The sequence below is a fragment of the Suncus etruscus genome, chromosome 2, assembly GCF_024139225.1.
Source record: "Suncus etruscus isolate mSunEtr1 chromosome 2, mSunEtr1.pri.cur, whole genome shotgun sequence".
NCBI classification, from domain to species: Eukaryota; Metazoa; Chordata; class Mammalia; order Eulipotyphla; family Soricidae; genus Suncus; species Suncus etruscus.
This window is the reverse complement of record NC_064849.1, coordinates 85,616,026-85,629,186: the sequence shown is the minus strand read 5'-3', so window position 1 is coordinate 85,629,186 and position 13,161 is coordinate 85,616,026. Positions and strand designations below refer to the sequence as shown.

At 56.1% G+C, this 13,161-nt stretch overlaps 1 protein-coding gene across 1 annotated transcript in view; it reads left to right on the top strand.

The window, feature by feature from the left end:
• TRIO (trio Rho guanine nucleotide exchange factor) overlaps positions 1-13,161 on the top strand; it is a 203,553-nt gene that overhangs the window by 187,730 nt on the left and 2,662 nt on the right. Inside the window, 10 exon segments of the mRNA XM_049768364.1 lie at positions 77-254; positions 1,033-1,075; positions 1,077-1,191; positions 4,876-5,120; positions 7,475-7,613; positions 8,224-8,251; positions 8,367-8,529; positions 8,973-9,094; positions 10,296-10,374; positions 11,344-11,544. Of these exon segments, the coding sequence (XP_049624321.1) occupies positions 77-254; positions 1,033-1,075; positions 1,077-1,191; positions 4,876-5,120; positions 7,475-7,613; positions 8,224-8,251; positions 8,367-8,529; positions 8,973-9,094; positions 10,296-10,374; positions 11,344-11,544 (1,313 nt within the window).

Below are 13,161 nucleotides of genomic sequence, written 5' to 3'. Positions count from 1 at the left end.
GGTGTGGGCCCCCATCATGCTGTCCACCTGCCCCTCTGTCGTGGCGAATGCCCTGTGTGGTGCCTTGTGTGTGTAGGTGAGCTGCCTATGTCTGGAGGAGAACGTGGAGGACGACCCCTGCAAGTTTGCCCTGACGGCGCGGACTGGTGAGGCCGTGGAGACCTTCATCCTGCACTCGTCCAGCCCCAGCGTCCGGCAGACGTGGATTCATGAGATCAACCAGATCTTAGAAAACCAGCGCAACTTTTTAAATGGTACCTCCTGCCTGTGTCCCTTCCCCCCCCCAACCCTCCGCACCCACCACACATACACACACATACACATACTCTCTCCTGTGTGCTTTCAGTCCCCACCCACCCACTTTTGACTCTCCTGCTCCAAACTGTAGCAGCAGAGTTGGACCTGCAGTTGTACTAATGCTCAGTGGTGCAGCAGGCGGCAGCTGCCTTTCTCCAGGATAGATGCTACCGAGCCTTCCTGCTTCTGAGGCATGAGGGTGACAGGTGCAGTTCAGTTATTGGGGTGCCATGTGGCCAACCAAAGACCCCAGCAGCCCTTTGTGGCTGGCCAGAGACCCCACCTCCACCCTCCATGCCCCTCTGCTCCCCCTGCTGGCCACTTCCTGCATTTGCTGCATTTTTGTTTTGTTTTGTTGGTTTTGATTTTGGGGCAGCGCTCGGGCTATTACTGGCTCTGTGCTCAGAAATTGCTCCTGGCAGACTCGGGGGACCAGACTGGGTAAATCGAACCTAGGTACGTCCCAGGTCAGCCGCCTGCAAGGCAAATGCCTTACTGCTGTGCTATCACTCCGGTCCTGCTGTAGCTTATTGGGTTCCACTTGGCGGCCTCTGAGTGCAGTGCCCAGGGCAGTCCAGAGATTCCCTTTCTTGGGGTCCTCTGGGAGCCTTTGGGCATCCATGCTGACCACCCCCCACCTCCATGCAGACTTCCCATGTCTCCATCTCACGGTGCCCAGGGGGAGCCCCTCAGCCCTACGAACTGTGCCCTAAGCACACCCTGTCACCTTCACAGCCTTGACATCACCCATCGAGTACCAGAGGAACCACAGCGGAGGCCTCCCAGGCTCCAGCCGGAGCAGACCCTCCCGGATTCCGCAGCCTGTCCGCCACCACTCCCCCGTGCTGGTCTCCTCTGCGGCCCCCAGCCCGGCAGAGGCCGACAAGATGTCAGGTACGTCCACCCTGGGCCCACCACTGCCTGCCCCGGCCAGCAACCCTGTTCCCCGAGAGGCCGAGACAACCTCCAAGACGAAGGTGCCGGAGAGTCCCTGCAAGGGTGCCAGTTTGGAGCCCAGCACTACCACCACCAAAGACAGCCGGGTGGCCCCCGAGGACAGCCGGGCGCCCCGGAGCAGCCTGGGTGCCCTCCCGATCGGCAAGCCCCGGCCTGGTGCCGGATCATCACCACTGCACTCTCCGCTCTCGGCCACTGCCTCCAGGGAGACCCCCGGCAGTCCCCTGCAGAAGGGCGGCTCCTTCTGGAACTCTGTGCCCGCCTCCCCCGCCAGCCGGCCCGGGTCCTTCACCTTCCCAGGGGACACTGACTCTCTGCAGCGGCCAGCGCCCCGCCCCGCGGCCCCCGGCAAGGACACGGACCGCATGAGCACGTGTTCCTCGGCCAGCGAGCACTCGGTGCAGTCGGCCCAGAGCAATGGGGTAAGAATGCCCGGCGGCCTCCGCACGCCCGCCCCGCTGCCTCTGCCTCGTCAGCTCTTCTAAACCCACTAACCCGGCCATCGCCGCCACCACCGCCTCCTCAGCCTCTACTCGACTCTTCCACGCCGCTCCGCTCCGCAGGCTGCGTGGACGCCTCTAACCCTCCTCCTGCTGCTGTGCTCCGGGATGCTGCTCTCTTGGCTCCACTAACTCGCCCTCTCCTGCTATGTGTGTCCTTAACCTTCCACTGCGGCAACCCATCGTCTAACTTTCGGGCCCGGCCGGCCAACAGGATTGCTGGGGAAACTGGTTCTTCCCTGCGCTCCCTCCTCCTCCTCTTTCTCTTCTTTCTCCTCCTCCTTCCTCCCCACCTCCCCACACACGTGCACACACACACTCTCCAGGCCGTGTCCCCGCCGCCCACCCCGGCCTTGGCCTACCCAGCCCTGTACTCTGGGTGGTTGTTCTCACGGCTCCATTGTCTTCTCTTGTTTCTGCCTTAAGTTATCTCTGCAGCGTCTGAGAGGGGAGTGTGTTTGTTCTGGAGGGTTTTGTTTTGTTTTGACTCCTCTGCCAGTGAAAGAACTCATAAGCCCTCAAGGGCACTTCAGCTCAAAGCGAAGCCAAGTGGGCATGGTGGAGAGGGAAAGGGGCATCTCCCCTGGCAATCTTTGCTTCTGCCCCCCCCACCCCGAGTTTCCCTCTGGAAGAGAGACTGCCCAAGAGTCCCTCAGCCCTACCGTACTTACTTCCTGTCCCCTGGGGAAGCTGGCCCGCCCCGTCCACTCCTGGAAGGCGTGCGTGAGAGAGAACTGTTGTTGCAGTTTATGTTTGATGGCTTTATAAATTTTTAAATACATTTCCCTAAAAGGGTCTGTGTCTCTCTTTATGAAAAATGCAAAACCTGGCCTTCGCCTCTGTCCCCCTCTCTGGCCTCTAGACTGCCCCGGGCGCCGCTTAGGTGGAAATGCCAGAACGCTGATCCTCCACTGCCCCTGGTTACTTGTGCTTGGGGAGAAGATTCCAGGCTCCGTCTGTCTGTCTGTCTGTCCATCTTGTGTCTGGCCAGGCTGTGCAGTGACTTGCTGGGATCTCTGGAACTTGGTCCCCCCCACTAGGTGTGAGATGTCGGGTTTGCAGGTGCAGGCATCACAGGAGAGGCAGCTGCAGGCCTGTACCTACACCCCTGAGTACAGAGGTGGCCTTCAGCTGGGATTCCCCAAAACTGGCAGCTCACCCTGGCCGCCGAAGTCTCAGTGAACCAAAGCTGGCCCAGTGCAGGGTTTTGCTGTCCTGGTAACCACCACACACTAAGCCCCAAGTCTTTATCAGGGACCCATTGCCAGCCTTCAGAGAGGCCATGTGCCCCCTGGGGAGCTGAAGAGGCCCCCAGGATTCTGCAGTATCGCCCTGAAAAGGCACTGTCCAGACAACATAAACACACACAAAAACACAACACAGTCACACATACTCCTACACACAAACAACAGTCACCTGCAATCACACACATAAAGACTCACACAACACAGTCACACACTAATATAAATGCACAACACAGTCACACAAATATAACACACATTTATGTAAAATACTCATCATAGGTTCTCACTCCCACTCACACAAATACTAACACATACACTCAAACACACAGACTAACACACACACTCATTCACTCACACATGCACTGGCATGCATATACAGTGACCTGCACACACATACATTTACACATATACTCACGTACATATAGAGACAAGTGCATGCGCGCGCGCACACACACACACACACACACACACACACACACACACACACCTCTGGCCCCCACAGCTGTGTCACCCTCCTCCCCAGCCCCTCTCCCTCCTACCATGGACACCATCCACAGAGGTTTTGCCAGTGCAGCGTCTCTTGTCTCGAGAGTGGCCACATGAACCCCTTGCTCCCTCCTGTGCTTCCTCCTGGGAGGCTAAGATGCCGGGACCCCTGTTGGGTGGGCTGGTGTGAGGTGCACTTGGAATGCCTGGCCACAAGTGGGGCAAGTCCAGAGCCAGGAGCCCTGTTGCTGTGATTGCTTTGGTAATAAAGCCCAAGGTGCGGCCAGCTGGGCTCTGCCCCCTTAAGGCCAGTTTGTGGCCTGTGGGCAGGTGTCACATCATGTGCCGGTGCTGAAGTTACCCTGGGATGAGGGGGAGAGGGTAGAGACCAGCCCGCCCCACCCAGGGCCTCTACTGCTGGTCTCCACCACTTCTCGGCGCAAAAGGAAAACTCGAGTCAGTGCCCCCAGAAACTTGCCTTCTTGAAGCAAAGAGACAGTGACTCCCCATTGCACCTAAGACAGCTCTGGCCCTGCCTGCCCTCCATGGGGGAGTTCACTAGTCCCCACTTTGGGAAAGGCTGCCTCACGGCTTCGTGTCCACAGAGCACTGCTTGCCACGGGTGCACTAGGCCTGTCCATGAGCCGAGCTGCACCAGCCTCTCATCCAGCCCTGGCGTGGCTCCCCTGAGCATCGGCCTGGCCGCAGCACATCTCTGAGTTAGAGCTGCTACCTGCCACCACTGCCTGCCAGCCACCACCTGCAGAGGGCAAAGGGGACCCACCCGTCCACTCGTCTACCTCCTTCGCCCCGGCACAAGTGACAGCTTGGGACAGAAAAAATAAACACCAAGGTTGCCGCTAGCATTAATGTCTTCTGCCAAAGGGAGCTGGCCTTCAGAAAGCATCTCAGTTTGGGTTTGGAAATGGAATGGACTGAATTCCAGGAGACTGAGAACCAGAAGCAGGCCAGAGGCCCAGGTGGGCGACCATCCCTGTTACATCCAGACCTGGGGATGCCTGCACTGGGCCACCCACCCAGAGACCTTCAGGGGCGGCAGAGGGACTGTCAGGCACCTTACACTCTCCTGTCAAAGGACAAAGAGGAGGAGCTGAATGGTGGGACACACACACACCGACAGATACTGGACCCAGAGCTGGCCCATGCCAGGGGGCTTCGCATGACAGAGCCTTTCCCCTCAGAGCAGCACAATCAAGGCCACAATGTCATCAGCTCTGGCCCAAGCCAGCCAAAGGGAGGCCCTCAGGGGGCTGCGGCCTTGCCAGGCATCCAGCATCTCCTCTCTGTAAAGCTGGTGGGCACCGACGGGCACGGGACTCAGCAACGGGGTGGCGGGCTGGGCTCACACGCCCGCCTTGTGTCGCCCGCAGAGTGAAAGCAGCAGCAACGGCATCTCCGCCATGTTGGTGACGCACGATTACACGGCAGTGAAGGAGGATGAGATTAACGTCTGCCAGGGAGAGGTCGTTCAAGTTCTGGCCAGCAACCAGCAGAACATGTTCCTGGTGTTCCGCGCCGCCACTGACCAGTGCCCCGCCGCCGAGGGCTGGATCCCGGGCATGGTCCTGGGCCACACCAGCGCCGGCAGCATGGAGAACCCCGATGGGACCCTCAAGTGAGTGTGGCCTTATGGGAGCTGCAGCATTTTGGTGGTGTGGGGGGTGTGTGTGTGAAGGGCCGCCAGCCCCCAGACTCGTCCAGACCTGGACTTCCCTCGGCTGCCTGGTGGGCACCAGCACAGGGCATGTTAGGAAAAGGGGGCGTGGCCAGAGATCACGGGTCATGTCACATGTCAGGACAGAGCCCAGAAGCTGTAGGTCAGGACCGCAGGCAGGTTTTCGATGTAAAATAAATCATATAAGTTGTGAGATTACCCCATATACGTAATTCCACCCTCATTGCATGGGTCTGAAGAAGCTGGGTAGTATCAGAGGATTAATAAACGAAGCCACTGAGGAGAGAATTATGGAGCCAGTAGCTTCCCCCCACCCCTTCCTGGTCCCTCTGCCTAGACAGCAGCCATAGCTGCCTCTTCGTTAAACCAATACACATCCAACCAGGGTGAGAGAGCAGGGTGGGGTAAGAGCCAGGTGTGCTTTTACATTTCTAAGGAAAGGTTTAAAGAAAAGAGGAAGATGGGAGACCACCTTTGTTTTGGGGGTTAATAGCCGCGTGTCACCTTATATTGCAAAGTTAAGAAGAGTCCACAGTGCCATGACCTGGGTGACTCCAGCCCTGTCACTTAGGATGAAGGTCTCTCTGTAATGAGCTTGAGACTTCTCTCTGCCTTTCAGGACTGAGTCGGCTCCAGTGAGGAGGAAGGTGTCCAGCCCTCCAGAAGCCTCAACACCAACAGTTCCCACATCTTGGGGTCTTGCCCTAGGCTGGGAGGGAACTGGGGTGTAGGCCTCACTCATTTTCTGTCCCCAGCCAAACCCATCTGCTGCTCCCTCTGTAGACTTGACTCCCAGACCTTGAAGTTCCAGGGTCTCTCTTTGATTCCAAAAGTCAAACATCCTTAGGGCCTGTGTATGTTAGAGTGAAGGGCACACGCTCTATGCATGCATGGACATGTGAGAGCATGTATGAGTATGTTCATAGAACATGTTTGAGCCCACGTTTGAACACTTAGTGTGTGAGAGTACCCATGTGTCTATAAACGCATGCATACACGTGTGTTCCTGTATGAAAGAAACCATGTGGGTGATTGCACCTGTTGAAACATGTAGATGCCATACACATATGTCTGGTGTATTCGTGTGGATGTTTGCATGTGTGTCTGTATGAAGGAAAGTGCAGGTCATGAGTCCAAAAGTCTGGGTGTGTGTACATGTGTGTTTGTGTGTGAAAGTGCCCGCTTACATTTTAGGTGCTCTCATGAGACCTGTGGTGTAGTCATGGAGGAGGACTGGACACAGTCCCGATCATCCACTGCTCCCCATTCTCTGCCAGCCACCCCGACCACCCACTGAGGGTGTTGGCTTTCTGCAATTCAGATGTCTGGGGACGTTGTGGCCAGCCCATTAAATTCCCATTATTGGCACCTTTATTTGAGGGGAATTGGTTTTGGGCCACACCTGGCAGAGTTAAGGGGTTTGTCCTGGCTAAATTCTCAACAGTCATCCCTGACATTGCTTGGGGGACCCTGCTGTGCAGGGGATCAAACTCAGGGCTCCTGCAGGCAAGCATGCACTCTAGCCTCTTGTGTTCTCTGGGCCCAACTCTTGTTTGCTTGTTTTGGAGATTTTTTTGTTTTTGTTTTTCATTTTGGGGGAGACATACCTGTCAGAGCTTGGTGCTGACACCTGGTTTTGTGCTTAGGGCTAACTCCTGAAGGGGCTCAGGATACCATGTGCAGTGCCGGGCGTCTAACTTACTGTAGGATAGATAGCTCAGGCCCAGACCTCATCCTTTATAGCCAAATCTAGCACATCTGGAGTTTTTTCTTTGGGCCACACCTGGCTCTTCTCAGGGCTTCCTTCTGGCTTAAAGGCCCACATGCAATGCTGGGGATTGAAACCCAGGTCAGCCATGTTACAAAGTAAGCACCCATTTGCTGTGCTTTGTCTGTTTAGAAACTAGCAAGTTGCTGTCCTGATGGGGGAATCCCAGGAAAGAACTGGCCAGAGGTGGCTGTTCCTGAGACCATCTAAGTTAACCTCTGCAGGCCAGTTAGTGAGACAACGAGGAATTTTAGCAGATTCAACCCCCATGCCACTGCCTAGCCGCACTGTTGCTGTCCGAAGTGTGAATCAACCACAGGCCCCCCAAAAATCAGCCCGGCTGCTTGTGCTTGTGGAGCCAGAAGCCATGTCCCCATGACTACTAGTCATTCTGACCATCCCGTATCATCCACTCCATCCTCGTGGTCTTGTGGGAAAAGCCTCCCATGCGGGCCAGGTTAAAGGTTAACCTGGGGTGGGGAGGAAAGGGGTGTCACTAGGACTAATACCGTTTCCTCCTACCTAGGAAGTCAACATCTTGGCACACAGCACTCCGTTTAAGGAAAAAATCTGAGAAAAAAGATAAAGACGGCAAACGGGAAGGCAAGTTAGAGAACGGATATCGGAAATCCCGGGAAGGACTCAGTAACAAGGTATCGGTGAAGGTGAGTCTCTGGGGAGGCCAGGCTGAGAGGAGGCAGCCTGGGACCTGCCTTCTGTGGCAGTGCCAAGCTCCAGGCTCAGAGACTGAACCCCACAGTAGCCAGAGCCCAAGGTTCTGAGACTCCAATTTATCTGTCACCTCAGCCACAACAGAAGCACCCAATATCCAGATTCCTGCTTCTAGCTAATTCCCCTATCCATTGGGTCTTCAAACTGTGGGCCAGGGGTGGCTGAAGAATAAGGAAGTGTCTCCCACAGAGTGCAAGGAGATGGTCCCCCAGCCCTGATCCAGGACTGATGCCTGAGTACCCAGCAGGTGTCAGCACAGTGACCCAGGGAAGTTGGGGGGTCTGGGTATTCTACCAGAACTGGTAGCGCTGGCCTTACCCACCTCTAACTGGAAACTGAGAAATATATGCCCCTTGAGTTGGAGTCAGGGAAGGAAAAAATGGGTGGGTGAGAAGGCCATGGGGGGGGGGGGCGGGGATGGGGGGGCGGGGATGGGGGGGGCGGGGAACAGCTTCACAAATGCCCTGAGAGTTGGGGATAAGTGTCCCCTTTCTGGACTGGGACAGCTGCACGCAGTAATGCCTGCCCTCCCTTCCCTTTCAGCTTCTCAACCCCAGCTACATTTATGACGGTAAGTTCCAGTCTGTCATGCCCATCAGGATGGGGGTGTCTGGCCATATTGCGGGGAGGGGGGTGGGGAATGGGCAGCCTATGCACCCACTCACCTCCACCCTCTGCACACACAGTTCCCCCAGATTTCGTCGTTCCCTTGAGTGAGGTCACGTGTGAGACAGGAGAGACCGCTGTTCTTCGATGTCGTGTTTGCGGCCGCCCCACAGCCTCGATCACCTGGAAGGGCCCCGAACACAATACCTTGAACAGCGACGGCCACTACAGCATCTCCTACAGGTGAGGGCCTGGGCTAAGCACCACCTCCTCTCACCACCCTCGGCAGCTTTGGGCCTCTGTTCTGGGGGGATAGTTGAGACCTGGGTGTACAGCTTATATTAACATTTCACATACATTACCTTGTCGCCCTAATGCTAGAGTCCCTCTCTTCCTACAGTTCTCCTGCTAAAAAGCCCCTCACCTTGTGTGGCACTCATACTAGAGCCTCTCACCTTCTGGGCACTTATCTGGAGCTCCTCACATCCTGTGGACCTCATGCTAGAGCCCCTCACTTTCTATAACCTTATGCTCAAGCCCCTCACTTCCTGCGACCCTCATGCTCAGCCCCTCACTTCCTGTGACCCGTGCTGGAGCTCCTCACTTCCAGGGGTGAGAGGTTGGGACCAGGCTAGGCATGATTGGTCCCCAGAAGTGTTCCTGACATGGTGTTTCTGCTGTGGCAGTGACTTCGGAGAGGCCGCTCTGAAGATCGTGGGAGTGACCACGGACGATGACGGCATCTACACGTGCATTGCGGTGAACGACATGGGCTCCGCCTCGTCCTCGGCCAGTCTTAGGGTGCTAGGTAAGTAGGGACCCCAAGTCAAGAGTTTACCCCCCATGGGGCCAGAGAGATAGCATGGAGGGTAAGGCGTTTGTCTTTCATGCAGAAGGTCATCGGTTCGAATCCCGGCGTCCCATATGGTCCCCCCGAGCCTGCCAGGAGCGATTTCTGAGCATAGAGCCAGGAGTAACCCCTGAGCGATGCCGGGTGTGACCCAAAAACCAAAAAAAAAAAAAAAAGTTCACCCCCTCACTCACCCTTGACACAGTCTGACCGAGGTGGCTCCTCTTGGGAGTTCAGGTGCCTTCACGGTCTCTGGGTCAGTTGGTCCCCTGGAGGTGCACAGGGAAGGGACCCCAGACAGTTGCCACATTTTCTGCTCTCAGTGCTAAAAACCTCATTCCAGCACCCACTGTAACTCACTCAGGAGGGGAGTGTGACCTAGGTTGGTCATACCTGTCCACCCAGCTCTTCTCAGGGCAAGCTGCATCCTTGCCAGCTCTAGTAACCAACAAGGCCAGTGTTCTCACTTCCACTGAGCTGATTGCTGCCAGGTGCAGAGCCCCATCCCAGGCCCCTTCAAATGTCTTATATTTGCACATAACCCAAGTGAGCTGCTTGGAGAGTGACAGGGCTTAGGGCGGCAGTGTAGCTTTTATTGGTCCTGTCCTGCAGATCAGACCAGGCCACTGACATCTTCCCTTGGGCCTGCAACCACTCCAAATGGGGGTTTCTAAAAGCAAGAAGAAAATGTGGGTGGAAAAGTGAATTATACAGGGATGGGACAGGGATCCCTGGCACTGCCAAAGGCAAAAATAACAAAGATCAGCAGAGTGAGCACCCAGGAACTGTTCCAACCTGGGGCGGTCACAGTGCCAGAAAGGTGAGGGAAAAGAAGCTCAGAAATGGCGCGGGCACGAGGCAGGTTGGGTCCTTTGAGCGCTCAGGTCAAGGGAATATTTGGGGAAAGGGCAGGGGTGGCGAACTGACTCTCTCTCTCCCCCCTCCCTCTATCTCCCTCTCTCTTTCTCCCTCTCCCTCTCTCTCTCTCCCTCTCTCTCTCCCCCCTCCCCTCCCTCTCCACACACATACCAAAGCTCCTGTCTCCTTTGAGTGACAACACAACACACATCTACTTATGCTAATACTTAAACACACATTCACACAAACACACACACACATATACCTCAAGCTCAAGAGAGACCCCACTCTCTTCCCACAGGTCCAGGGCGTGATGGCATCGTGGTGACCTGGAAGGACAACTTTGACGCCTTATACAGCGAAGTGGCCGAGCTTGGCAGGTCTGAATTACACCAGCGCCAGGGCTGGGGCTGGGGGCAGATGGGCCAGTCCCCACTCAGATTCCAGGAACTGACTGACCATGGCGTGATGCTCACATGCCACCGCTGCCATCAGACAGCCACTACTGTGCTCGGGACAGTCCCTGAGAATGTGCTTTCTTTTAGCCACTCAGGAAAGTGGGGTGGGGTCTCAGGCTTATGAATAGGACAGGGAGAGGAGCAGCCAGATGGGGTCAATCCCTTTAGCCCCCAGTTCCCCTGAGCCTACATGGCACTCGGCCAGCTCAGCCCTCATGTCCTTGGTGGCTCAAAGTCTGAGGTGAGCAGCAGTGTCACTGCTGCCCAGGGCAGCCTTGCTGCTCGGGCTGTCCTGGGCCGCGTCTCCATGGCTGCACACGGACCTGCCCAGACCTGCCTGCACCACCCCACCCACCCCAGCCCAGCTCATCCTTCAGCTGCAGGGCGAGGCCGTGAGCTCTGCTTCCTGGGGCACCAGTGGCCAGGCGCTTGGTGTGTGGCTGATGGGACAGCATCCCCAGGGCAGAGTCTTTCACAGCTGTCAGCTGGCTCTACTACACCCTCATATCTGCCCCCAATTGCATGAGACACGAGCCCCTCCCCACGCAAACAGACCAGCTCCCAACCACACTAACTACTCGGCTGCTGTGGGCAGGGCGTAGTATCAAGTAGTGAGGTATCGAGGTGGGACCTGGTCTGCCCAGGCATTGCCATCCCCCACCCAGGTCGTCCTCTGAGGCCATGCCAAGGTGAGGTGCAGCCTCAGAGACCTGGGATGACTCGTGCTGTCCCTCCATTCTCCAAGAGCGAGGAGCTTTCCAGGGTTGCAGGGCACAGGCATCAAGAGGGTCTGCCCAGGAGAGAGGCTGGGGCCCCGGGGGAGAGGGGTTGTCCTGATGCCGGCCCCTTCCCTCAGCCTCTGAAAATTCCCTTTTCTCATCTGACTCCCAGGGGCAGGTTCTCTGTCGTCAAGAAATGTGATCAGAAGGGAACCAAGCGAGCAGTGGCCACCAAGTTTGTGAACAAGAAGTTGATGAAACGCGACCAGGTCACCCACGAGCTGGGAATCCTGCAGAACCTCCAGCACCCGCTGCTGGTGGGCCTCCTGGATACCTTCGAGACATCCACCAGTTATGTCCTAGTGTTGGAAATGTAAGTAGGCCCTGCCCTGTTTGGCCACACCCATTTGCCCCAGTGTTTCTCTCCTGGCTACACCCACCAGACCACGCCCATTTATTTGTCCCTGTTTCTCTGCAAGTCACACCTGCCCAGGCTATGCCCATTTCTCATGTTTCTGCGGGTTACGCTCATTTTCCCATGTTTCTTTGCAAGCCACACCTGCCCAGGCCACACCCATTTGCCCCATGTTTCTCTGTAGATCATGCCCAGTCTCACCTAGCCACGCCCATTGCCCTGCCTAGCTTTTCTGCAGGCCACACCCAAGTCTCTTTTTTTTGTTTTGTTTTGTTTTGTTTTGTTTTGTTTTGTGGTTTTTGGGTCACACCTGGCAGTGCTCAGGGGTTATTTCTGGCTCCAGGCTCAGAAATTGCTCCTGGCAGGCACAGGGGACCATATGGGGCGCCAGGATTCGAATTGATGACCTCCTGCATGAAAGGCAAACGCCTTACCTCCATGCTATCTCTCCGGCCCCACACCCAAGTCTCTTGAGCCATGCCTATCGCCATGCCCAGTCTCACCCAGCCACACCCACCAGCCCTGGCGTCTCCTGCACTGAGATTGAGCCCAGTGTCCTGAGCTGCTCAGAAGGTCTCAGAGCTAGATTTCTGTGACCCTCAGTTTAGAGCTTCTCAGGAAGACAGCCCCGAGCGTGGTTCCCACCACTATGAAAGAATTATCTGGTCCCCAGGTGCCACGTAGGGGCCACAAGGCTCCGGCTGGGCATTTCAAGCCTACGTGTCCTCAAGGCTCGCCCTTAGACGTTTGGAGATGTGGCTGCACAGGCAGCCCCTCCCTCCCCCTGCTGGGGCAGCAAGTGGAAGGAAGGGGTCTCCCAAAGACCCAGCACAAGGCCTGATCCCCGGGGTGCACAGAAATGCCCCCGGGTCTCCTGGGAAGAGTGCCCTGATGCAGCTCCGAAGGCGTCGACTCTCCTGGGCTTTCCCCAGAGGCTCTCGAGCCAACTCAGAAACCCTCAAGTCTCCAGATTTTGCTGTTGTCACTGGCTCGCCATGGCTGCTGTTGTCCCCAATACCACTGGATTTATTTTTGTCGAGGTGCAGGTTTTTTCCTCCTACTCCTAATGAATGTTCCCTGAGCTCACTGGGGTAGAACGTGGTCTTTCCAAACAGCTCCATTTTGCAAGTAAGGGCAGTATTAGCATACACTCCATGGGTTACCTGGTGACTCCAGCCTTGTAGTTATATACTATGTGACCTAGGTTGCCTGCTCTGAGCCTTACCTGTTCACTAGGCCAGGCATTTGTCTTGCATGTGGCCAACCCAGGTATGGTCCAGCATCCCCCACAAAATAATTTTTGTTTGTTTTTGTTTGGGGCCACACTCAGTGGTGCTCAAGGGTTACTCCTGGCTCTGTGCTCAGAAATAACTCCTGGCAAGCTCAGGAAACCATATGAGATGCCAGAGGTCGAACTCAGGTCAGCCAGATCAGCTGCATGCAAGAAAACCTCCTTGCTATGCTATCTTTCCAGACCCCCCCAAATTTGGGGGGGTGTCATATCCGGCAACGCTTAAGGGTTAGTCCTGGCTCTGCAGTCAGAAATTGCTCCTGGCAGGCGCAGGGGACCATAAA